The sequence below is a fragment of the Cucumis sativus genome, chromosome 5 (assembly GCF_000004075.3).
Source record: "Cucumis sativus cultivar 9930 chromosome 5, Cucumber_9930_V3, whole genome shotgun sequence".
Classification (NCBI taxonomy): Eukaryota; Viridiplantae; Streptophyta; class Magnoliopsida; order Cucurbitales; family Cucurbitaceae; genus Cucumis; species Cucumis sativus.
Window position 1 is genome coordinate 24,851,918 of NC_026659.2, and position 27,033 is coordinate 24,878,950.

The 27,033-nt window shown below is 32.4% G+C and overlaps 5 protein-coding genes across 6 annotated transcripts; 3 read left to right on the forward strand and 2 right to left on the reverse strand.

Moving 5' to 3' along the window:
* The first annotated feature begins 233 nt into the window (after positions 1–233).
* LOC105435557 (probable methyltransferase At1g27930) lies at positions 234–1,564 on the forward strand. Its single transcript, XM_011657255.2, has one exon. It carries the CDS (start codon positions 345–347, stop codon positions 1,197–1,199), a length of 855 nt encoding a protein of 284 aa, XP_011655557.1. The 5' UTR covers positions 234–344; the 3' UTR covers positions 1,200–1,564.
* Positions 1,565–2,156: 592 nt separating this feature from the next.
* On the reverse strand, positions 2,157–9,539 carry LOC101214536. The gene is made up of 5 exons (XM_011657256.2): positions 9,156–9,539; positions 8,889–8,992; positions 8,152–8,265; positions 3,645–3,728; positions 2,157–2,518 (listed from the first exon to the last, which is right to left on the reverse strand). Exons 1-5 carry the CDS (start codon positions 9,436–9,438, stop codon positions 2,462–2,464), a joined length of 642 nt encoding a protein of 213 aa, XP_011655558.1. The 5' UTR covers positions 9,439–9,539; the 3' UTR covers positions 2,157–2,461.
* Positions 9,540–11,057: 1,518 nt separating this feature from the next.
* Positions 11,058–13,411, forward strand: LOC101214298 (alpha-ketoglutarate-dependent dioxygenase alkB). Of its 2 annotated transcripts, none has more exons than XM_031885042.1 (7): positions 11,058–11,313; positions 11,416–11,613; positions 11,708–12,017; positions 12,184–12,322; positions 12,469–12,535; positions 12,654–12,775; positions 12,927–13,411. In XM_031885042.1, the coding sequence occupies exons 1-7, from the start codon at positions 11,207–11,209 to the stop codon at positions 13,064–13,066; spliced, it is 1,083 nt and encodes a 360-aa protein (XP_031740902.1). In that variant the 5' UTR covers positions 11,058–11,206; the 3' UTR covers positions 13,067–13,411. The 2 variants fall into 2 exon arrangements, with proteins under 2 accessions (XP_031740902.1, XP_004135327.1); XM_004135279.3 differs by having other exon boundaries at positions 11,059–11,313; positions 11,416–11,567; positions 11,653–12,017.
* A 1,910-nt stretch (positions 13,412–15,321) lies between these two features.
* LOC105435558 lies at positions 15,322–16,098 on the forward strand. The gene has a single exon (XM_011657258.2). The coding sequence runs from the start codon at positions 15,557–15,559 to the stop codon at positions 15,860–15,862; it is 306 nt and encodes a 101-aa protein (XP_011655560.2). The 5' UTR covers positions 15,322–15,556; the 3' UTR covers positions 15,863–16,098.
* A 1,469-nt stretch (positions 16,099–17,567) lies between these two features.
* LOC101214055 (chlorophyll a-b binding protein 7, chloroplastic) lies at positions 17,568–19,110 on the reverse strand. Its single transcript, XM_004135278.3, has 4 exons — positions 18,923–19,110; positions 18,596–18,822; positions 17,894–18,408; positions 17,568–17,772 (listed from the first exon to the last, which is right to left on the reverse strand). Exons 1-4 carry the CDS (start codon positions 18,976–18,978, stop codon positions 17,755–17,757), a joined length of 816 nt encoding a protein of 271 aa, XP_004135326.1. The 5' UTR covers positions 18,979–19,110; the 3' UTR covers positions 17,568–17,754.
* Between the last annotated feature and the right edge of the window lie 7,923 nt (positions 19,111–27,033).

Consider the following 27,033-nt stretch of genomic DNA (forward strand, 5'->3'; position numbering starts at 1 on the left):
TTGGAAGAAGCAAGGACCAAGTTGATACACGTGGTGAGAGGTAAGTGGATGAACAATTTAGAATGGATCCCACAAGGGGTAAGAACATCCAATCATCATCTGAGTCAGCGAAACGTTGAATAACGAACCGATTTTACCAAAGAACCGGTCAACGACCATAGGGTAAAGCTCAAAATGGTCCTCATGAGAAAGGGTATTTCAGTCTTTTCAACTACCGTCCAATCTCAACACCGTTTCCCTAAACCTTTAAACGAACCGAACGCATCGCTCAGATTTCTTCATTTTGGAGAGTTTGAATTTTTGTTTTTTTTTTTTGAAATTTTTTGTTTCTCATCAAACTGCAAATGAAGAATCGAATATCAGCGAAGCCATGGATTCTCGGATTGGCCGTCGCCGGCTTAATCGCGGGTTCTTTATTGATTTCCGGTTACATAGGATTTGTGGACAGCAACTTATTCTGCTCAATCTCCCGCACCGGAGCACCTACAATAACCGGGTATTCACCGGCGGAAGTCCAGTTTCAGTCTATAATCCATTACGCAACCTCGAAAACAGTTCCACAACAATCAATCGACGAGATCCATATCTCATACGACGTATTGAAGGTACGATGTCCTTGCAACTTTCTTGTTTTCGGGCTCGGCCACGATTCCTTGATGTGGGCGTCGCTTAACCCACTTGGAACTACGATTTTTCTCGAAGAAGATCCGAAATGGGTTCAGACGGTTCTTAAAGACGCTCCGATGCTTCGAGCTTATCACGTCCAGTATCGGACGCAGCTTCAGGAAGCAGATCGGTTGCTCTCAACCTACAAATCAGAGCCATACTGTTCGCCGTCGAAGGCATTTCTTAAGGGAAATGAAAAGTGTAAGTTAGCGCTTCATAATCTCCCAGAAGAGATTTACGAGAAGGAATGGGACCTGATAATGATCGACGCGCCAAGAGGGTATTTTGCGGAGGCTCCTGGTCGGATGGCGGCGATATTCTCCGCCACCGTGATGGCAAGGAATAGGAAAGGATCCGGCGTTACTGATGTGTTTTTGCACGACGTTGATCGGAAAGTGGAGAGAACATTTGCACAGGAGTTTTTGTGTAAAAATAAGTATTATGTAAACGGAGTTGGAAGGTTATGGCATTTCAAGATTCCTCCGGCGGCCAATATGAGCGAAGCCGATCGATCTTCCGATCGATTTTGTTAGATCAGAAGGGATTTGTTCACCGGAAATTATTTTTGTCTAAAGATAGTTATCGGTCTAGGGACCGGCGGTGAGGGAGTTGAAGGGAAAATTTTCTTTGGATATCAATAAAAAACCGCCGGAGTTTGAGCTCATGGGTCGGACGGACAATTTTGGCCGTCAACTCCGGCTGTGTTTTCGGCCGAAAAAAAAGTAGAAGATTTCAATCTTCTCCTTAATTGACTTTTTGTTCTTTCTTTTACCCTTTTTCTGTTTTCTCTTTTTTCTTCTTGTCACCCCCCACTTTTTTACCATGTTTGTATAATGATGATATCTTTTAAGTTAAATTTAAGTATTATTACACCATCCATCTTTAGAATGTTAATCAATTCAAACTCGATTTTATAGCATAAATCTCTATCTCTATCTTCCTGATCGATGGTTGATTTCTCTAGCTTAACTACTAATTAATTCGAAGTAAGAGACAAAATTGCTTTAAATACACACCTGAATCCAAATCTCCACCATCAACTGAAGAGGGGATTGAATGCTGTGGGAAAAAAGAGTTGAATAAGAATAGTCATTATCAACATTCTCTTTATGGGAAGAGAAGAATTCAAGCAATATTATATATCATCATTCAACTAACTGTACAATAAAGTGATAGCAAAATAATGGTAGATATTTGTGGCAACATAGTTCATAAAGTTGAATTGATGATCGATAATTGTGGCAACATTGTTCCTAAAGTTGAATTGATTTGAAATCTGCATCAAGTTAGTTTAAAATTTTCAATCAAACTTTCAAATTGGAGGAGGAGACAAAAGAAAGAAAAAGAATCTATTTATATAAAAAGACAAAGATGGTTCATTTGTCTTGCCCTGTAGTAACCAAATGCTTTATCCAAAATTTCAAATGAAAGGCTTATCAACAACACACAAGCAAACAATGCAGCAACATGGGCAGCTTAAGACGGTTCGATTGTGAATATAGCCCCTGTGGTTGGAGAAAGTTTGAATTTGATCCTTCAGGTTTGATACAACTTAGTAAATAGTCTCTATAGTTTAATAAAATTCTCTTCCGAGACCAAATTAGCAATTTAACCTAAAACTAGTGGGGGTGGTAGGTTTGGAAATTATAGTGCAAAAGATGGAAGTCAGAGAGAGGGAGAAAAAATGACGTAAAATTAGAGAGCTTTTTGGGTGGAATAATCAACATATCTAGAAGGATAAGAGTGATTACATTACAAGGACTCGTACAAGTAAACCCTAATTCAAAAAAGAGAATTATAGAAAGTATTTCATACGGTCATCTCTCTTCATTGCATTGTATACAGCTTGAACCTGGAAAGGGAAACCACAAAACATTACACGTTACAAGCTCAGTCTACAAAAAGATTCACTTGCCATTATTTTCAAAATGCTAAACTATTAAACACCATTCCCCTTGGATTTTGTCGTTTGTTTAAAAATTACACATAAACAATCAAAAGTTACACAATATTACCGTTCAATTTTTACAAACGTTTCAAAAGTGCCCTTGAAACAATAATCTCTTTCAATTTTTCAAACAATTGAGATTTCGAATTGGGTGACGATAGTCCAAAATGATGTGATGGTCTAAATGTTGTTCTAGATCATTATACATCATTTTGTATCTAAGTTTTTGTCCAAAATTCAAAAGAATATATACTCCAAGGCAGTTTTGAAACGTTTGTAAAAGTTAGAAGTAAGATTGCAACTTTTGTTTTTTTAAACAAATAGCAAAATTTAAGAGTGTTTATATAATTTAACCATTTCAAAATAATTGGCCAAAAATAATAAAAATAATAATAATTTCTTCTGTTTAATACAGCCGATGATAATATTTAAGTTCGGATTACTTTACTAAAGTTCTTTATTTATTTCCTAATTTTTTCCTTAAAAAACTATTTTAATTCATCAAAAGTTCATTTGTTAAAATTCCAATGAATGTCAGAAAAATCTTTAGTGAAAAAGTGAACTAGTGATAAAGTGATCTGCAATTCTTTTAACAAACTTTTCTTAAACCTTCTATCTATCTCCTATTATTCTACTCTAACAATTGACCATGATTTAACCTATTAATTTCTCGATTTCCATGTATGTTGATGATATAAAAAAGTTTGTATTATAATCTAATTGGCAATCAAATAAACTTTGAATCTTCAGGACACGATTAAAAGTTGTAGTAACAAAAGCATTCTTTTTTACCATTTTCTAGAGTTAGGGCTTTGGACCTCAGGGATGAGATTTGATAAGGTTGGCAAATGTTAGATAGAAAAACTATATACAGTTAACCTATTGTTTATTTATTTTGGGGATGGGGTCGACCAAATCAAGAAGCATCATGCATCATGACCAAACATTGTTTGTTGGCGGGTGGAGGACATACTAAACAAACTGTACGGCATAATTAATGAACAAATAAATAGAAGAGAAAGAGAGGGACCTGCTCACTGGAAATTACTTGAACTGGTCCTATGTTTACCGAAATGTACTTCCCTTTCGCTGATAATTTATGCCTCACCTTGCCCTGTAACACGGAGATATATTTTTTAGCAAACCAAATAAATGCAAGAACAAATCTGGAAACTATCATCCTATTGAGGCATAGCCCGTTCATTTATCTATTGATAATTCATGTCGAACCACTTTCACAATGACTTAATTGTTAGATTTGTTGCAGATATTTTGAGATTATTAATTGAAATCATTTCATAAAAGAAATGAATATCGATGCCTATTTATAAGCAATGTACAGAAATAGAAATTACTAGAAACAGAAGAACAAACTATAACAAAACAAACGATATGTACAGCCAAATTAGTTAAACTAACCTCAATGCGTAAGATGTGGGGACTAAACAGAACATTGTTATCAAGAACAAAATGGAGGTCCACTTTATTAATGCATTAACCAAGCAAGGTTCTACCTCATTCCTTTACGGAAATTTGGACTTTGCCGTCGGCAATTTACTACATCAAGCATATCCTTCTATTTTCTGAATTTTACAGAGACATCAAAACAATTTACTAGTAAGAGAAATTGTGTTTGCTTAAAAAAGACCAACTAAACGTTCAATGTCTTTGATGTTTTTCCTCTCTTTTTTACCAACGATCTGTTTGACATTGTTTCTATCCTTCCAGCACAGTTCTTCAATGAAAAACCATAAGGCTGTGCTCACCAAGATTACGTTAAATCACCAAAAACTGTTTAGTAGTGGGTCTCTCTCTCTCTCTCACACACACACACACACACTTACTACTTGGATTAGCTTTTACATACTTTACCCAGTTCCTGCTATCTTGTCGTTTTGTCCTATAATTAAATGAAATACGGAAAGGCCTCAAAAAGTAAAATAAAGAAAAGAAAAAGACCTTGAAAATTGTACAAAGTGTAGAAAAAGAGTAAGTTATGAAAAAGAAAAGTAAGGAGCTTGCAGAAGAAGAAGAAAAAAAAAGCAAAAGCATCCCAAAATTCTTCAATTACAATTTACTTCTACCGACGATCAGATTCTTCTATCCCCTTTGCTGAAATCTTCCAATAGAAATCTCTAAAAGCATTACTCAGCAACCCTTAAACCTTATCTTTGAAAAGGTTGGCACGCAATCACAGTGAAAAGAAGCCTGCCACGCAAACATCAAACAGTCTCCAAATTTATTGCCGAATTATTTCCAATAGAAGGCACCATACTGAAAGGCCATCAACAATTTTATTCTTTTCTACGTGAAGCACATCATCATGAGGCTGCTAAAATTAAACGGATCCACACATGGATTTTATCATGTGTATCCATCCCACCAAAGAATAGTCTACAAGAAAAGGTTTAGACTTTCTTGGATAAAGCAGTTTCAAAATAGCAGTTAAAATCTCACGATGAACAGCTTCCTCCATTGGAACAATATCATGAGACAGAGATTTAGCAGTTAAAATCTCACGATGAACAGTTTCCTTGGAACAATATCATGAGACAGACATTTAGGCAGAACTATCCTCAAGTTCTCCCTTTTCCCGTTCACAATCCAAAGAGTCGTTGAAAGATATACCATTCAATTGCACGAGACTGCACCTCTAAATTAGTTCGGCAGGCTTCTTCCTTCCAAACTTAAATTCCAATCACCAGATAGTTGTTCCCACACTTAGAAGTGGTTTTATAATGGGATTGGGGGATAAGCTCACATGAAGGTATAGGTCTCTCGTGAATCTTCGAAAATTTGAAATTTGAACAAAATGGCAATTTGTTGGGTTTTAATTTCAGTTAATACTTGGGACTTAAGTAGCGGGGTTGTAAAGCTTAAAATAACGGATACAACAGTTATAAGATGTCTAAACCAAAACTAGATGATGGAGTCACGTAGAAAGTAGGGTTTGATAATCAATGAATATTGTGCAACATATGACAAGACATGAGGCTACCATATCTAACGATCTAGATTTAATTAAAAGAATAGTACATAGTGCTAAATGTGTCACCAGTGCAAGCTCATTCAATCAAAGAACGTAATTCTTCTGGCTTATTGAAGAACCTACAATCTTTACCCAAGGTATAATTGGTATGTGCACAATTGAACCCAGTGTACTTATATTCAAAGGTGAGCAGTTCACCGCTATGATGACCCATCTTGCTAAATTGATTATATTCCCGAGCAGATGTTGAAGAATTTGATAGCTTGAATGAATTGGAAGTTATAAATAATCTATCATAGAGAAAAAGCTAACAAGATCTCCTAACTACAAAGCCACCAAGAACACACACTTCAGGCCCTTTTACAAAGAATCCAACTAAAATAGTTGACCACCAGGCACCAATAAGAGAAAGAAGGGGAAAACAAAAAAGATAAGGTAAGGTAAACAGGGACCCAAAAAATCTAACTTTCTCAATAACAAGTTCTTTTCCTAGGCCCTTCTAATAATTGCCAACCTCCTATGCTGTAAGTTCTAGAATTATGGGTTACTTCAATAGGGACATGCCACTTACCACAAGTATAAAAAAAAAATCTTATTTCCATATTGGGCGACTAATCCCGAGATCTTTGGCTTGAAAGGAACAGTAGGGTTTTCATCAACAAAGAACAAAAATCTCAATCAATTAGTTCAAATCCCTCTATTTTGAAGCCCTTTCTTGGTGTAAACTTCATCATGGAAAAGGTGAATGAGGAGGAAAGCCAGGCTCCATACGTTCAAGTTGTTAGAAAAAGAAGTAAAACCGTTTATGTTGAAGGATCATTACAATATACACTAAAAAAGAGCCAAAAAATACAATGGTCCATAAAGCTCCTCGAGGGTTCTGAAGATCCTACTGTTCCTTTCAAGAGCCAGGAGCCAAATCAAGCTATCATAAATTGAAGACAAAAGCTTTCTTGGTGTAAACTTGTTGCCCCTTACAAGGATTGTAGCACGAATACTCCTATTATAGAGCTTTTTCTGTTCCCTCGGCATGGGGCTTGGCTTTCCTGTATTTCTTGTAAAGTTATACTTATAGACCCATAAGATCGTTTCTTAAGGAAATTCGAGAGAAGAAAAATAAAGAAGATATACAATTGTTCATGAGCCATAAAAAATGGACCCTGGGGCAGAGAGGCTAGTAAGTCAACAATCTAAGGTTGCAAACAAGGTTAAATTTCTAGAAGACTCCAGGGATGTAGGTTGCACTATTCAGTGTAACTTTGATGACGTTCCAAATTCTTCACTCAATATTCTTCCTTTCTGGGAAGGAACTCCCAGCTCCAAATCCAAACAAATGTCTCGGGGGGAGAAATTAACCCATGACTGATCACCTTTAAGCCATTAAACAAACTCACTTCAAAAGAGAGCATCTAGGAAATGAGTACATTTCTTTCACCCAACTGAAAGATAGATAAGAGTAGAATGTTGATCCACTTCATTCAAGTCATTTTAGCATATTTGTCTCCAAAATATATGTTCCTTTGGACTGTCCAGAAATGTCCTGTAATTCGCTAGGAATTGCTTTTCTAGCCCATTTTATTCATAAGAAATATGTTAGGTACCCAACCTAACAAAAGATTCTCAAGAACACACAAACAACTCAAGAACAACCAAATGTGGAAAATATATTGAAATATGTTATAATATCGAAAGAACAAGTAACAATGTAACCCTGAGCCTTTCGAGAGGGCTCCACTCTCCCAGATTCCCAGGAGGAAATCCCACAAAATTTTAAACCCCTTACTCCGACCCCTCTCCTTCTATTTATAGCAAAATAAACTGACCTTCTTACAAACTATTTACTAACACGCCCCAACTAACAACCACATTAATATTCTCCTAACAAGTCTACTATTTTCCTAACTAGGATTCTTACAAAATACCAACTGTTCCTCTAAACCATGCAACACATTAAGCTTTGAGAACTTAGAATTTTTGTGATTTTTTGAAGTTCAAATAATAGCATCCACCTTGTCGTTTAGGAGATTTGAAGTTTGATGCAGTGACCATCCGGGTCCACATATACAAGAACTTCTACATTGTTTTTTGTCGGCTATCATGCGCAAGGGATGGGGAAAATGACAGACTTTGCCAGTCCACGAAAGTTGAAAAGAGTTCAAAGAACGCTTCCAGCATGTTTAGGTTTGGACATTTGCCGGAGTTCAACTTTGATGGAAATTGTTACAAGACAATCTCAAACTATTTTGTACCTATCTTTGCCGTTTATGTCAAACTATCTTCTTAATCGATAACACCTATTTGATTTAGACTACTTTTTCCAATTTTTACTATTAAGTCATTCGGTATAATATTGTCTAACTGATATTAACCAGAAAAACTATGTTTCCCACTTAAAAAGAAAACACAGAAAACAATATTATCTGGCCTAATTTCATCACTAACGGCAAGCATTAATTTCAATTTCTAAGAAATTCTACACACGTAAAGCACCGCATATAACTGATGGATGAAGTGAAAGATAGACCCTGTGGAAACTGAAAACAATCACCTCAGGAATTGGTTGTTGGATGACAGATTCCACAGCAACGACCATAGATTGCACGAAATCATCTCCTCCAGTTCCAATCGCTGTAAAGCCTCTAACACCAGGGTACGAGTTCACCTGTCCAATAATCATGCAAAATCAAAGGTGGTGGTAAAAATATAGCCATTAGCTAGACAGTGGAGGTTTTTATACTGATGACCCAATCCCATAGGTGCTAACGCGGAATAACCCAATCCTAGAAGGCGAATAAAAACTATCCTTTTGTTGATATCACATAGCACTATCTTGAAATAATCAGAGCCCTAAAGCACATTTCAATCGTGATATTTAAAAAAAATTCAACAATCAGCCAACTGGTGATTAAAAATGAAATTCGTGTTAAGGCTCCGGCCGTTTCAGTGAAATTTGTGTTGGGGCTCTCGCCGTTTCACAGTGAGACATCTCTAACTCGATAATGGGTGGTGGGGTGCTCTATGACATGAGAAGAATGTTAGTCTTCATTGATTTTTTAGAACTGTGTCATTCAACATTAAAGCTCTTGGACTGGTTCATCCCTACAAAAATCCCTAGATAATATGATTTTCACAGTAAAATCCTCCCTGAGTTTTCTCTAGCTTCTAACTGCGGCAAAGACAGAGAAATAAATAGCTTAAAATACCCAAGTCTAATTGACCTAAACACCCAACATACAAAGCTGCCATTCCATGCATAAATCAGGTAAGGGAGCAACTATTTCGTACCTTTTGATCCAGAGCGAGCCACTCATTGGAAGAATCACTAGTCACTGTTCCTCCAAGTACCATATTCGTGGTATGCCCAACCCTCCCTTCTGTCTTAGATACCTCTGTACAACGCAACAAAACGAATTAACTATCAGAAGCCATCACGAAACACAAACACAAACACGAACACGAACAAGCCCAAACTCACACAAAAAATTACACATAATTAATCGATTTAAGGCTTACAATTCGGAAGCCTTGATAACATAAGGGTCAGGTAGAAACCTGAAATTGCCTTCAAAACAGCCTCCTGAGGGGGGTCCTGACCGTCCTGATTAGAGGAAGACGTCGACTGGGTGTCATCGTAGGAACAGTTCAGAAGAGTTGGTTTAGAGAAATGAAAACCTCGAGCGTTGATTCTCCGGGCATTGCAATACAATCTGTGAGAGAAGGATCGGTTGGTTCGGATGGAGGAGGAGGAGGAGGAAGAAGGAGAGAAGTGAAGGGGTCGCGATGGCTCCGTTAAGAAGATGGATAAAGAACGGGACATGGTTCTGGCTACGGCCATTTCTGGTTGTGGAGGTTTGATTGAGTCGTGGGAATGGGAATTGCTTGCAGTATTGGAATTGGGAAGTAGAGAGATATTTTGTTCTTTCCCACCGCCCTAATTGGAATTAATTTCGTGATGATTTGATTTATATTTGTGATCGTTTGGGATAACAAATTGGCGGTAAAAATATTTTAATTCTTTTTTGTTAATTATGTTATGAATTAATATGCCTTTTTAAATGACAAATATTATAAAAATGTTCGTAAATATAGAAAAATATTATAATCTATATTAGTACATAAAGTATGATGTTTTATTATATTTTGTAAAATTAATCTTGGTGATTATTTTATGCATGTTTGATTATGAAATTTGTCTGAATAATTAAACTTTAGAGATTTTTAAATTAAAATAAAATTGACCAGTAAAATTTTCAAACGAAAAAATGAGATCAAAGTAAAATAATATTTTGAATTTTCTATTTTCTGTCAAAAAAGAATTCTTAATATTGTTTGAATGTATTACTCATTAGCTGAAAAAGTCAATTACTTATAAATTGAATTTTACGTGAGAATGCAAGCGAAGTAAACACTTTGATTTGTTTTCTTTTTCTTTTTATTTTTGGCATGGGTTTGGACGAATTTGAGCCGTATAGATATGAGAATAGTGAAATTGCAATGAATGACTATTTTAGCAATAATAATTAAGGATATAACAACATTTTAAAAAAATTGCAAATATAACAAAAATATCCGATTTCATATGGTATATCAGTGATAGACCAATATTTACAACATGGTCTATCAGGGATAGACTTATATCATCGATATAATTTGACAAATTTTGCTATATTTACAAAAAAAACTTAAATTGTACTATATACTTGATGAATTTGAATTTAATGGCTAAATTTGCAACTATTCCATCAAAATATTATCACATTTTACGTGGGCTTAGTCTTATGGGTTTTAATGGTCACAACAATCTTAAAGTTGATCACATTCGCTTAATGACAAATTCAGTGCAACTGTTTGACTGGTTAAATTAATCGATCCTCATTTGGATGGCTCGTCTCCCCATTTGATGAGGACAAATCTCGTTGGTTTTGTTCTCAGCTCACTTAGATCATTGTCATGTTCAATGGTATTTCTATAACTCTTGAAGTTGACATTTCTCGGTTTTAAGTTGAATTTTAATTTAGAACTATTTGGAATCTTTTGGTAATGTCGATTAATACACGAGAGTAAAAAATTTGTAGATGACATTCGTGACTTCCACTCTCGTGATTTTGTCCTTAGCTAGACCAACTGTGAACGGTAGATGTAATTCTATTAGGCATGAGATAGTTAGCTAGTCGAACCCAACCATTTCATTATTCAACCAATTACTCTCTTATTTTTTACTTTTTGACTCAAAGGCAAAACTTGATGAGAAATTACAAAAAATATAAATATTTATAAGTTATAAAAATTGTAGTCATCCATTTGGGGATTGAATTAAAATTTTGATATGGACGCCTAAATAATTTATCAGTTCCTTTATTTTTAAAAATCCTAAAAAAATCAATAATAAAATTTGTGTATTAAAAAAAAAAAAACCAATTTAAAGACTAAATATAAAATTTTAAAATTAATCAGCCAAATGAAAATTTGGAGAAAAAGAAAAGTGTCTTAGCGGTCAAAACCCTAAGGTGGATTATCCTTCTCCCGTCCTCCGTCAGAATTCAGAAGCTTAATCTAACGTTGATCGATCATCTCGCCGGCGACAGCAAAACCTGGTGGATAAAATGTACGGATCAGACAAAGGCACCGACGATTCCGAGCGAACCGCATTCAGAAGAGCAGAAAAGAAATACAAACTGTACTACGATGACACCTACAAATCTTCCAAAAAGTATTCCTTCACAATTGCTCTTTCAGGTTCTATTTCATTCTATCGCAATTGAATTCCTTGCAAGAGACAATGTTTCCAGCTCATTTTTGTGATTCCTCTCAGGAAAAAACTACCGAAACATGTCGATTTGTCTGAGGTTATCGATTTCAAGAACATCCTCGAATCTTATCAACAAGATGGTTCACTTCCAGTGGGCGTCAACGCGACTACATGCGATCTGGATGGGCCAGTTTTCTGCTTGGAGAATCGTCCTGGTATGGCCGATTCTCCGTTTTCGACTCTGTTTCTCAGAAAAAAAAGGTTGTAAATTCAGTTGTTCTTCATGTGTTTAATATGTAGGGTTTTATTTTATTCCTGGTGCGTTGAGTTTACAAGAGCAATGCCAATGGATCAGGGAGAGTTTAATGGAGTTCCCGCAGCCTCCCAACAGAACCAACCACAATGCTATTTATGGACCAATTCAAGACCTGTTTATTGCAGCTAAGGAAAATAAAGTTTTAGTTGAACATGATGAAATCTCTGATTTCAAACTTGATTCTGATGTTGAACCTTCCATTAGCAATGGAAATACTCATAACTGGAAGTTTGTGGAGGAGAATACTGTTTCATCCAGAAGAGGAACGGCCTACAAATCAATTCCTGCTTCAGTATTACTTAGAAAGTTGCGTTGGAGTACACTTGGCCTACAATTTGATTGGTCCAAGGTGAGTTTATTTATAAAACTTCATATTGTGCTCGTATTATACCAATATAAACGCTTAATGTGTTGAATGTTTTTAATGGTTTCAAAACGCTTAAACCTCAGAATATTGTTTCTGTTGCTGGGTTTGATATGTTATTTTCTGAATTACTCACCTTGTTATGGCGTAGCGAAGCTATAACATATCTCTACCCCATAATAAGATACCCTCTGCACTATGTCAACTTGCCAAAAGAATGGCCGCAGCTGCAATGCCAACTGGGGAAGAATTCAAACCTGAAGCTGCAATAGTGAATTATTTTGCTTCAGGTAACTAAAGGAAAATTTGTTCATGGAAAGTTAACAACCTCATCCTTTCACGGGTTGCTCTACTTGCGACCGATTGTTTATTTGATGGAACCTGTGTTATCTAATAGTCATTACTCTTACACAATATTGAATCATTGATATTCCAGGCGACACCCTCGGTGGTCACCTAGATGACATGGAAGCTGACTGGAGCAAGCCAATTGTTAGCATGAGGTAGTTATCCCTCTAACTTATGCCCTTTCAATTGCATTTCTTGCTGATATGTTAAAACGGCATGGACTTGTTATTGATTCTGTTGTCTATTATATCTGCCCCCCTCCACTTCATCCAGTTTGGGTTGCAAAGCTATTTTTCTTTTGGGTGGTAAATCGAGACAGGATCCACCAATAGCCATGTTTCTTCGAAGCGGAGATGTCGTGTTAATGGCTGGAGAAGCAAGGGAATGTTTCCATGGTAATGTCACCTTAATTATCACTCTTACACTATATCAAGATGCATTTCTTTTGTTTATTATCACCTTGGATATCTGAATCCAAATAATATCAATTGATTCATTTGTAGAAATATCGTTAACTCCCCAACACGTGATGTCGGTGTCTTGTAGGTGTACCACGTATCTTCATCGATGAAGAAAGTGAAGAAATTTCTTTTCTTGAAACGCATTTAACAAATCAAGATGATTTGCACTGTCTGGAATACATAAGAACTTCAAGAATAAACATCAACATTAGACAAGTTTTCTGATTTATTGGACGTGTCTGTCATCTTTCAATCTTCGAGATGGTTTTCAGGTTGCTCCAAAATTTTGCCTGGATGAAGGGGGAAGGGAGTGGCTTTGCAAATTCATAGACAGATGCGAAAAGAGATCGATGACAATCTGATTGCAGACCGAAGATCTATAAAGCTCGGATTCGAGCAATGGTTTTGGTTGGCAATGGGTGGTGGGGATTGCAGGACAGGTTTGATTTTTGAAGTAAAATAGTAGAGTTTTTAAACAAAAAACAATAATGTAAAACTACTTTTTTAGTTTTAACTAAGTACTGATATTTACTACTTGAATTGATATGGTGCAAAACCACTTTTGAGTAACTTTTGGTTAGCCACTTCTACAAACAAAATCTCGTTCTTCTTGATTTTTGTCTAACATTAAACTTCTTGCTAATCTTTACTAGATGAATAAATGTTTGTGGATGGAGCAAAACCACTCTCAAAATCAAGAGATGAACATAGTCTTTATAAGTTGAATTTTCAAAACTAACTTACTAATCTTTACTAGTCGAATTGAGGCTCATACTCATGGGATGGAGCAAAATCAAAATCGCTTCAAAAGTAAACTTTGGCTATTCTCTTCCACCGACAAATTTCGGGTAAAGAAACAAAAATGAAGTTGAGTTTTCTACTATTTTCTTTTAAGAAAAGAATAGATTCCTTTGAAAAAGATAAGTAGTGTTCCCAATTAAATTAATTAGAGCTTTTTGAATTAGAAACTTAATCTTGAGTCTTGAAACTTAAAACTTAAGCTTTTAAATACAAACAAATTTGGCATTTAATTAGTGTTTTTATTGCCAATTTTATAAATAAAAAAAAGATGAAAGGCTATCTTGACTTTAGAACATAGAAACAAATTTGGCATTTAATCAATTCATCAATCTACAGATGAAAAGAAAAAATACAATAAATTAGTATTTTTCTTGAAAGAGACCAAATGATTTTTTAAAGTACTGTAAAAAAGACTAAATGATATCATATCAGAAGTGAATTAATTTTATTAAAGTTCAATGATTAGATTGGCATAGCCTTTCTAATATAAAAACACAAAAATGAAATCGTTTAAATGGTAAATTAGTATTTGTTAAAAGTTGAGAAAGCATCAATGTTCAACCCATTTTGTGACAATTCAAACTCTTTCATGAAAACATTATTAAAGTCTAATGAAAGGTCTTATCTACATAAATATTGATAAAGTAATTGGTACAAAAATAAAGCAATTCTTGATTTTTTAAAAAAAATCCACTCTTAATTAAATTTGATTTAAAAATACAATATAAGACGAGACGTTTAGGGTAAAAAGTAAATTTTCATAGCCATATCTAAATATTTATATATATAATTTACCAATTTATGATATTTAAAAATATTTATTCGAAATAAATTTTTCAAAAATTGTTTTTACTTTTTGCTTTATTTTAAAAAATAAAATAAATCGATAGAAAACTTCATGTTTTTTGATTTTTGTACCAATGACTTTCAAATAAATTATGACGTGCAATTCAAATTCTAATGATTAATGGCCTTATAATCTCATTTGCACCATTTATCTTTTTTGCATTTGTGAATAGTTTCTCTTTCTAGTTCCAAGAGTCTATTTCTTGTTTATAATTTACATGTCTAAATAAATATTTCTCTTGCTCGTGAATTGTTCTTCTTTCTTGTTTCTCTATGCTTTTTTTCTTTATCCAATATTGTTTGTTCTGTTTCTAACTTCCACAAAACGAAGAAAAAAATAAGCTAAAAGAATAAATAAAGCATAAAAATATATGAAGATAAGGATGCAACAAAAAAAAAAAAAGGAAAAAAGGAGAGAGAAAAAAACGACTGCAAGTGAAAAAAGAATAAAGAGTTAAAATAGAATTTATATATCAAAATCTACACAATTAATGTATTTTTAATACAACAATTATAAACAAACATTCTACAAGTTCCCTTTTTTTTTCTCTTTTGTTGCTTTTTTATTTTATAAAAAGTTGATAAAATATTTATCGTCTATAAATAATATAAAAGATCATTAAAAAAATGGATCTATAGCTAAATTTAAATCTTATAAAAATAGTTTAAAAACAAATAATCTTCAAAATTTTGATAAATCTTAATCAAATATTCAATATTTTGTCTATTGGTTCTATTTGTTAAGAGAGTGGGAGTATATATATATATTATAATTTGATTTGATAAAAAAAAAGAGAACAAAATCTACATCCACAAAGAGAGAGAGATTTGAAGGGAAAAGAGAGAAGCACCCACGCAAAACCCACTCTTCACTAAACTCCAATTCCCTTCTTCTCTTAAAAACCACCAACTCCTCTCTTTGTCTACGTGTTCTTCCTTCTCACCACTTTCTTCTTTCTTTTCTTTCCTTCCAAATTACATTTATCAAAAATCTCCCAAACTAAATTATTAAAAATTTTAAGAAAATCTCTCATCCATTCCCCCTTCTCTCTCCCCAATCCCTCCCCCATGGTTCCCATCGTCCTCTCCCAACTCGCCACCGGCCTCAGCGTCCTCGCCGGCGCCGTCCTCGTCAAATCCGTCATGGACCACAAGCCCATGGCCGGCTCCTTCCCCCGCTGCCCTTCCTGCAACGGCTCTGGCCGCGTCCCCTGTCTCTGCTCCCGCTGGTCCGACGGCGACATCGGCTGCCGTACCTGCTCCGGCTCTGGTCGTATGTTCTGCAGCAGCTGTGGCGGCTCCGGCACCGGCCGCCCTATTCCATCTCAAATCTCCGTTCGTCGATCCAATTACCCTTCCTCTTCTTCTTCCTGATTCACCTTCTCTCTCTCTCTCTCTCACTACTCTAATATTTCCTTATCTTCTTCACCATTAATTATTAGGCCACAACACCATAAAATCAAATCGCCTCTGTAATTTGGGAGTTCTTGTGATTTACTAAGAGCGAATGAGAGGCATTATCGTTTCCCTCAATTCAGATTCGTATATACAAATCTATACTTCTCGTAATTAATTATACTGATTTTGTTAATCATAATTCTTTCTTATTCCTTCTTCTTTTTCTTCTCCCTGAATCTATGTTTCATTATTGCTTCGTTTGATTCGTTGATTATCATTTTTAATTACAACCTGCTGCATTCACTTCATATATATAAATCGGATTAATTGTAATTTTTGGTGTTATGAATTGAATTCATGTTTAAATTATGGAATCTGATGAATCTCTTGATTTGTGGAGAGCAGATTATGCTGAGATTTTCCTCTTTTTCTTTTTGCTATGAATAAATTAATAACGAAAGAATTGATGAACAAGTTGCATATTATAAAATTTGGAGTCAATATTGTTATTTGTCTTTGTGTATATGCAAATTTCCCATTAACTATTTTATTCTTATTGTTATCTATTACTATTATTTTCACATCATATGATCATATCATATAATATATCATTGACTGTGTTTGGTTTTCTATTTATTTTGGTTTCTTCAAAGATATTCTTATCTTAAATAATGAACCTAAAACCTAAACTTTCTATTTTTGAAATTCATGCCTCTTTTTGTTCCAATTCTTTAGAAGGTATTTACCATATACATTATAAAACATGCCTAGGAACGTATGAATTTCAAATTCTTGAAACGAAAAAGTTTTCGATTTTCAATCTTGCTCGTTTTTGTTTGTCTTTATAAATGTTGGTAGAAAGTAGAAAACGTGATTTAAAACTATAATAGCTAATGAGTATACGAGTTCACTTGCTCCTTTTTGTCAACTCGATACTTCGTAATTTTTACGGTGTAGCCTAGTAGATAATGATCATACGAAGACCAATTAATTTGTTTGGTTAGATAATGTTAAAAACAATAATAATGATTAGTTATTAGATATAAATTAAATGGAAAGTTGAGAAATTTGTTCATTGACAACCAATTATAATTAAAGATGTAACAGGCCTTTATACCTAAAATTGGTATTTGGAGAAAGATAATAATAGACCTACACCTAAAATCAGTGAGAAAAATTAAAAAAATTCAAATATCTATGCAAATCATAGGTTAATTAATTTTTCCAAGTTTAATCATCACCTATTACACTTAATTACAGTCTTTCAAACAATACTGATTCAATAGAAAATTTAAGAAAAAATGAAAACGTAGAGGGAGAAAACAAAAGGTTACAACGTTGCAATGAAAATGTCTTTTGTCGTAATGGCATAAGTTAAATTCTAATATTCTTTTACAATATATAAAGTATGTAGTAATAAAATTGGTACATCAAGTTACTTGAACTATGAACCTAATTAAGCACAATAGCGATCAACATTATTGTCATAAGTTGCTAATAGCACCATACACTAATTATTGACACAAGCCGATTGAAATTAGATCCATAAACTATTGAGATTTGAAATATGTCGGGATTGGTCTCTTTCTACATTCAATTATATATTTATATAACTGAATTAGAATATAAAATTCAATTATTAGAACAATTTAGGATTAAATATTGTTAAAATTGGTTGATAGAAGTCAATAAGTGGGCCTAAATTTGCTTAATTTGTTGATCTCATTTTGTACATTAAATTGATAATGATATGGTCCATCATACACATAAACACAGAGATTAGATCAAAGTTGTGATTCAATACATAAATTTGTCCCTCAACCCACAACAAACATCACTACATCTCTCCTATTTGCTCCTCAATTTCTTCACTTTGGTGTGAATGCCTGCCAAAACAAAAATCAACCCATCAATCAAAGTTTTCAAATTAAAATCAAAACTCAAAACTTTATTTTAAAAAATACATTATGTTTAGAAAAGTTATTGTAAAAGAAGAAGAAAACTCACGGCGAAGACGGTGGCGTGGCCAGGATCAGCAAGGTGAGCAAAAAGGTTATCAATGGGACCGGTGCCGGTGTAAATGTGTTGGAACCAAGCTCCCATCACCGCCAACATAGCCAATCGTCCGTTCTTAATCTCTTTCGTTCTCAATTCCTTAATCTTTTCCGGTGATCCGCTGCCCCATCCGAGTGGGTCAAACCAGAGCCCACCAGGGTACCCAACGTCGGTTCCGGTCAGCTTGTTGTTAGGGAAAATCGGGTCGGTGTTGACGCATCCGGGTTTGAGGATATCGGCCCACCGTCTACCCTCAGCCCAACCGATGAAAATGAGTTCCACTATGAACAGAGTGGTGGTGTCGGTGAAATATTCCAATTCACCGGCAGTGTACCACGAAGGAGTGTTCAATATACCGATCTTTGTCAAGAATTCCGGGATGAAAATTCCAGCTGCCCCCAACATTGCCCATCGGCAGTGTACGAGCTCCGCCTGTTGGTTCCATCTCAGACTCTCCGGATCAGACGCTACACAGAATAAACCCCGTAAGAATTTTTATCTTCACAATTACCCCCCCCAGAATTTCTCTATAACTCTATCTCTTCTCTATACAAACCTCAACATTAATTAATCATTCTAAGAACATAAACAAACTAATCCTTATTAATCTCTTTGAGTCCAGTATATACAGCTAGCTAGTAGTTTAATACTAACCAAGACCAAGAGGGTCAAAGCCAAAGTCACCGGGAAGGCTGCCATCGAGCCACGGAGGAGGAGTGCTGCCAGGGAACCAAAGAGGTCTATCCGGATCGGCTGCTGCGCATACCGGAACCGTTCGAGGAGCAACGACAGCAGTAGCAGCAGCATTTAAGTTTCTGAGCCTAAGCTTCTTGCCAGTAAGGAAATTAGAAGCCAGCTTGGGGCAGCCATTCTTCGATGAACTGCAAAAGGGGGGAAAAAATTCATAAGCAATTAATAAAATTGGATGGGGAAAATGAAACTAAATTAAAGAAGGAAGAAGTGAGAAATAAAAAAGTTTGCCTTGAGGAAGAAATTGCCACGGCAGCAATGGCGGAAGAAGCACAAGCGGAAGCCATTAGTGGTGTTTTCTAAAGGAAAAATTGGGGAGTGACGGAGATGGCTGGATGGTTGTGTGGAGGATTGTTTGAATGGAAAATTCGGAGTTTGTTAATGTATGCATGGCCTTATCTTAATGGATAGGAGAGGGAATTTGTAATTGGTAATATTCATTGCCACGTGGATAAGAGAATCTGATATCTGCCACCTCATCATGCTTACCTGGAATAATCTCAACTTGTGGTTGTTTTTTAAAACCACGCGTCAATCATATCCTCAAATATCGGGTCCAACCGGTAGATAGATTTAGATTTCATGCCACCTGTCACTCTCTATATGGCTCCTTCAATGATCTCACCACACCCAGGATTATGTCAACTCATTCTCTTCATCACTTCACCCAACATCAATCTTTGCTTCTATTTATTTTTATATCTTCTATTAATACGTTACATACAAAATTTTATATATTAATATCCACCTAAGTATTTGTTTAAATTAAAATACTTAGCACGTTATAGGTACGCTTATACAAATGCTTATCATCACTGGTTGCATCATAATTTTATATTGTTAATGTTACTTTTTAATAAAACTTAAATTTAGCTATTCAAAATTAAATTTATTAAATTAATTACATAATATTTACTATCCGATTTATGTCAAAAAAAAAAAAAAAAAAGAAGAGAAAACTATATGCGAGTATACTTTCCTATCGAATATATTGAAGAAGACAATAAAATTATGTTGATTATTCGTTTAAAGACGAAAGTTATAAATACAAGACTAATAATGATACTTTAATTTCGATATTACAAAAAAAAAAAAAAAAAAAGTTGTATAGTTTTTAGTAAAGCTATGCATCCTTTACAATAGAGAACGGTTTGCATTGATCAGTAGTGCTTTGTGACTAATTCTCCGATCAAGTCAATAATATGAAAATAATAAGATAATGGACAACGCTTACTATTTTCAACGTAGTTATCTATAATTTATAATAGTTATTTGCTAATTGATTTCTAGATCAATTAATAATCTAACAGTTATTAACCATTGTAATTCGTCATCATTATTTCACTAACCAATTTATTCATACGTACAAAAAGTTATGCATGCAATTAGACATAATTGTATCTTCATTCTTTGTATCGTATTTTGATCTCCACGTTAAAACATTAATTCTCTTATAATCAATTCAATGACTCAATCTTCACGAGGTCAATGAAGATGCCCTATATTGCCTTTTGAACTTCCTTAATCGACCTTTGGAGTTAACCTTCATGGTTCTTGTTTGATGATTGAGTCTATAGACTTACCATATCATACTTAGTCAAATAAAACACTTTTATTGAAATTGTTCCACTCAAATCATCAATTTATAGTTAAATTCCGTGACATATCTTTTACCCACAACTCAAATATGATTTTTAGTTTTATTATTGTTGTGGTTGTGATTGAGTTCAACAAGTGAAACCTACGTTTTGCCATATTTTTTAAATGTTACCCGTAAAACTCAAAGGGGTCTCTATCTTTTTGTTTTAATTCTTACAAGGATTTGAGCTTTTCTCTACGTTCTTATTGTCAATTTGATAGCTTTTTTTCCATGTTTTTTATATGCTATCCTTCTAACCAAAAAAATCAACTTGTTTTTTTTATACTTATACACAAATATGTATACATATATTTAATATAACTTCATTTCAAATAAGTACCCAACAATAGACTACAAATTTGTCTTCTCGAGTCTATAGTGTAATGGTAAATTTTCAAATTTCCAATTTGTTGTTCTATATATACTTATTAGGAGAATCTTTACTATTTTTACGTAAAATGATTTTTTAGTACAACAATAGTTAGAACAAATGATCAAACCTACCACTTCTAAAATGAAATATTATCACATTTACCACTGAGTTAAGTTCACATTGGTGTAAAATGTTATTAAATTTATACAACATTTTAACTATCTCTTAAATACTCATCATTTAATATTTTGATTTTATTTTAAAAGAAGAAACGTGATGTGTGAGATATGATGAACGATATATTTATTTTATTCTCATAAGCTTTTGACTCTTAACTCATAAAAATCAATTTGAATTTAGATGTATATAACAGAGTTTCTCAACACTTAGTTAAATATATAAATATCATATGAATTCTATACTCAAAATCAACAATTTAAAACCTAAACATCAAATTGGTAACTGTTTTAAACAATACACTATACTTATTTCAATTTTGGTTGTATTTTCTTGGATTTTTTGTTTGTTTGTTTTTTTCCTTTGCTTTTCAAAACAACACCCTTTGTTTTTTAAATTAGAACGTTAAGTGAAGCTCTGAAGTATGATGTTAATATATGTTAGAGTTAAAAAGTCTGTGTTTAGAACGCAAAATCGTCTAACGTGGAATTAAAAAACAATTATTGATAGATTAATTTATCGATAACATATATATACAAAATTAAAAGAGTCATTAATGTTTGATTTAAAAAAAAACAACCTTATGTAGAATGATAACCGAACAAATGAAAACAAAAATGAATTCATCGAAAAACACGAAGAAGATGAATGACAAAAAAATACAAAATTTGACCGGAACAAAAAAAATGGACATAAGAAGAGTTTAGTTGAAATGTTGAAGATAATGTATTTGTTAATTAAATTCAAAATACAACTTTCCTAATTATACGAGATGCCATAAATACCATAATTAGGTAGGATCACTCATAATACAAACAAAAAAATTAAAGATAAAGAATAATATCAAATAATTAATGCTATAAATATGTAACTTTTAATATCCATAATAAATACAGTCCAAAATATTTATGAAAAGGTAATTGAAAATTTTTCAAAAATAACAAATTTTATAAAATATTTACAACTCATAATTCAAAATTTTAATGTAATTTATAAATATTTTACTATTTTCTAAAATATCTCTACTTCATATTTTATAAAATTTGATCTATCGATAATTGTTTTCCAATTAGATGAGAAAGTAGAGGGGTTCCCAACATTTTGTGATCAAGGCCCGTGAAAAGGAATGGGCTTTAGAAAGCCCATTTAAAGCAAAACTAGCGCAGCCCATGAAGAATTGAAAATGATAATGAAAGAAGAGAGAAATAAATTAAAATACATAATTTTGATGGTAAGCTGAGAAATGAAGGCAAAATGATAACAGTAAGGTGAAATATGTTAAGGGTTAATGAGAACCGAATCTTTGAAGTTAAAAATGAATGATTAGATGATATTTTGGAGTTAATTGAATCCAAAATCAGAAGAAAGCACCGACCTAAGAAAACAAAGATGTGTAGTAATTAATTAGTTAGGTGTACATATGACTCAAAATCAATTTATGTCCTCTTTAAGGAACCCATTTTTTTCTCCTTTATTATTTCCCTTTAAATCAATCTTACATTCATTTCCTATCAATACAACATAATCATTCCTTTTTCTTTTGCTTCAAAATTATGCATTCATACAACAATAAAACAGGAAAATTCCTTCTTTCTTCCTCTTCTTTTCATGCAATGCAGCCAAAGGCATGCATGTTATTGTTCCCACCCACATAATTATAAAAAACAAATACATTTTCTCCCTTACTCTCTTATTTGTTTCTTCTTGTTTTTATACTAACCAATACCAATCTTCAAAAAAAGTACTTGAAAATTGAACCGAGTGATAAAACCGAACCAAAATTGAATATATGTTGTTTGATTCGATTTGCATTGAATCGATTCTAAAATTAAATCGAATTGTTTTATTTAAAAATAATTACACACGTATGTACATACATTTAAATATATAAGTCTAATTTAGAGTAGGCTATAAATGAAATATATATTAAAATTATTCAGTGCTTATATTTTCAATTTTTTTTCTTATATTTTAATTATGTATTGCTCGTATTTTTAATAAATCTTAAACTCTATCGTTCAAATTTAATTTATTTTACTCAGAGAAAACAAAGATATTTGGATAAGAAAATGTAAGATTTATGGTAAAATATAAAACTAAAATTAGACAATTGAATTGGGAAGGAATTTGTAATTCTTAAGAATAATAATCACAACAACAATAGTTTCCATATTCTTTAAATTCATATATATATATACTTTCCTTTTTCTTCTATAGAAAATGGCAAAATGCAAACATTTTCTTTAGTTTCTTCTCCTTCAATTCCATCTCTCTCTCGTTTTAAGAAAAGGTATCCTTTTTCTACCACAAATGTACGAATTTTTAATGATGCTTTCTTGTATGTGTACGACATATCGTAATATAAACTAAAATCATTTTCTTCAATTTACACTTACGAAATTGTTCTCATCTTTTCTTTGTAAACGTGAAAGGAAGCTTCGGATTCCAAATTATTATAGCTTTTCATAATTACTATATATATATATTGATAGAAAGATTGCATCTAAACCATACAATTGTGGAACAGTAGAGTCGGTTTCAAATAGGGTTCTTTCTATACCATGTTCTTCATACACTATTGAAATTATTATTGTGTTCTTTCAAACAAATATTGAATAGTGAAATTCAGTTCATAATGTTAATGTGTTATGAGATATGAGAAAATGTAAATATTCTTGTGTTTTCCTTTATCGATTGTGAACGCTAACGAAACTATTAGGAAAAACAAACTATTTTGTTTTTGAAAAATCAATAGAGAATAATGAACATATGGATTGAAAAAGATTGACATTTCTCTTTTTTGTACAAAAACTATATATAGAGCGGAAAACTAAAACCTTTCATCTTTACGAATGCGATTGATTTTAATAATACTAAACCGTTCTCACTTATGACACTCCAAAGAAAAAGAATCGACGTGTTCAAAAACATTTCTATTATATAACAATATACAAATTGATACAACTATAGTGAAGGTTCGTGTCTTAGTTTAAAAGTTTTATTGAAATAAATTTTAAATTCTTATTTATAAATTTAGTTTTGATTCGCTCTCAATTTTATAACTTAAAATAATTAAATATTTTTTAAAAATAAATTTCTAAACATTCAATAATATTTTATATTTGGGACAAATGGATAAATAATATATAACGAAATCTTAAACTTTCGACTAACATTTATATTAAATAACCAACCATTTGTTACTCGATTCAACCTAATGTTTAAAATTATTAAACCATAGATTTAAAATAAATAAAAATTTGTAAGTACTGTGAATTATATAGGGTTGGAATTCTTTTTCTTTGTTTCACATTTTTAGGGTTTTTTTTTTTTTTATAAATATTTTCTCTCTTTAATTTTAATGAGTTTACATTTTCGAGTAGTTGCGGAGTCAAGAAGCGAAGAAAAAACCAATGGATGGCATCATTTGCTCAACTCTCTTTTACCCATGATACGACAGCGTTTTGATTTTCCATTTCTTTTTTGAAAATTTGCCCCAAAATAACAATAATAATAATTAAAAAAAAAGGTTAATGATTACATGGTTGGACTTTGGGGGAAGTTCCCCTACAAAAGTAGATATTATATTGTCGGATTTTATTTTATTTTATTAGAAGAAAGAAATTGACACCCACAAGTAATGTAGTGAATGAAACGGTGCGTTTTGGTTTGGTTTGAGGATAAATTTTGATTTATATACTCCCACATTAAACAACACAACATACTCATAATGTTTCCACATGCCACGACCTCTAGATTTTCATATATATATGTGTGTGAAATTAATTTATATCGTTGGTTCCAAATAATGTGGGACAATTCTTTGAGATCTTTTTCCAATTATTAACGAGACAAAGTTGGAAAGTTGTATGAGTAAGTTGGAAGAATTTTTAGCAAAACTTTTGCATTATTGGATTACAAATAATGGGGTATGTTTTCTTTTTCTTTTTCTTTTTCGTTTCTTTTATTGTATACTTTGTGTGTGACGAGGAGGATCTCGAGGAAATGAATGCATGTTAATTATTGAGCGTTATGTATATGTCGATCAATATCTCTTTGACAAAAATCACCAAAATAACGAATGTTTGTATTCATGTATATTAAGATTATGGATTTGTAGTGCATGGAGAAAACCTTCTACTATTGTCAATAATAAACAAAAAAGAATACTAACTACAGATAAAACAATTAAATTGACCAAACTATGGACGAATAAAAGTGTTGCTATAAAAATTTATTACAATCACATGAACATTTTTCTCCTCGAAACTTTATAACTAAATATTTTCCAAATACGAAATATCTATTTATCAATTAACATCATTGTTTTAGTTTATTTGAACATAATTTTTTTTTTATAATTCTCTTTAAACCAATTGGATAAGCTTCAACTATTTAAATAAATGTGCAGTGTTAGTTGCTCATGTTACAATTTACTTATATCTTTTAGTATATATGATATTAATTATGTACCTAAAAGTGTTTGACTTTATGCTATTAGTAATGTATCCAAAATACCAATAGAGATAAATAGAGATATCATATTCTACCCATCAATTTTCTCCCCCACCTTTCCCCAACATCATGTCTCCAATGACTTTATATATAAAAACTTGAAAAATGTATAAAACCTCATCAACACTCGATAGTTCATTAAGTGGTTCTAATAGAATCTAAATCACATAAATAAATAAGAAAACAAATACTCATTTAAAACAATTTTAAAATAAAAATAGTTAGTTCGTTCGGATTAAACTTATCGAGGAGAAAAATATATAGTCTCACATGTAGTACATACTCCCCGTATTTATTATTTAACATGTTATTAAATAACATATTTATTTACTTTATAAATTTCATGTAATTCTTAAATGCTACTATTTCCTCACAAGCAATAAATGCAATACGTAGTAATAAAAAGAAAATCTCTTCCTCGTTTTGATGCAGCTCACTCAAACATCAATTTACAATCTAAGAATTAAGAAGAAATTTGAGGCAATGAATGAGTTATTATAGTTTGATTAGAATACTTTGTGTTTGGAGTATAAATTATTTTAATTTGAGTTATAAGTGTGTATACTATTTTAGTTTGACATGAACATAGTAAACACTTTAATAGTAAAAAATTAAGAGTTTTGAAATAGTATTTACTATAACAAGATGTAATTATTATAATATTAAGTTATCTTTGCCCTAAACGACTTACAAAAATATGCATTTTACCTCGTTCAACACAAGAAACTATTGAATGAAACGATTCGACCAAGTTGGCACATACAACGCAACAAATTAAGTTGCTAAACTCTCAACTAAACACACAAACTTTTGTTTTTCTTTTAGAATGAGTCAAGTAGGTAGAAAAATATATAGAAAAGACAAAAATGAAATGAAATGGATAGTTGAAAAGGTAGAAGAAGTGTGTAATCCTAATTAATAATATAGAAAACACATGAAAACTAATGAAGTTTCTTGTAAATTAAGTATGTTTGCTTCCAAAGAGCAGAATTCTTTAGGGTGAAGTGATGCAATTTCTTCTCAAAACCTTTCTACTTTGGTTTGATATGACCCATTACAACTCGATAATCCCCCCGTGAATTTAGCATTACAAAAAAAAACCCATAACCCCAAAACTAAATTAATTAATAAATAAGTGAGATTTATATATATATGATATCATATCATATCATATAATATATTAAAGGTTGTGTGCTTGAGTTTGACCCAACATGACCTATGTACTAAGTTAAAGAATAATTAAGTAAATAAAAGAGTAAAGATTTTTTTAGATAAAGAAAGAAACAAAAAAGTACGTGGAAAGTATAAGACAGCATGCGTGAGATACGGAAACTATTAATTTTAAATATTACAACTTAAAGAAAGAGAACAAATTATTTTCCTTTTTATTTTGTTCATAGACTTTTATTTTATTTTATACCCAATTTTTTTTAATTATTTGATTTAAATAGGAATGGTTGAAAATATTACCATACATTCAAAATATTTAAATAAATAGCTTCTTTTAAAAAATGTCTACCTATCTAAGTCTATTACGAATACATTTTACTATATTTACAATTTTTAAAAATATTATGATATACTTAATTATTATTTCTAAAATTGTCACAAAATATAATTATCCATTTAAATAATTGA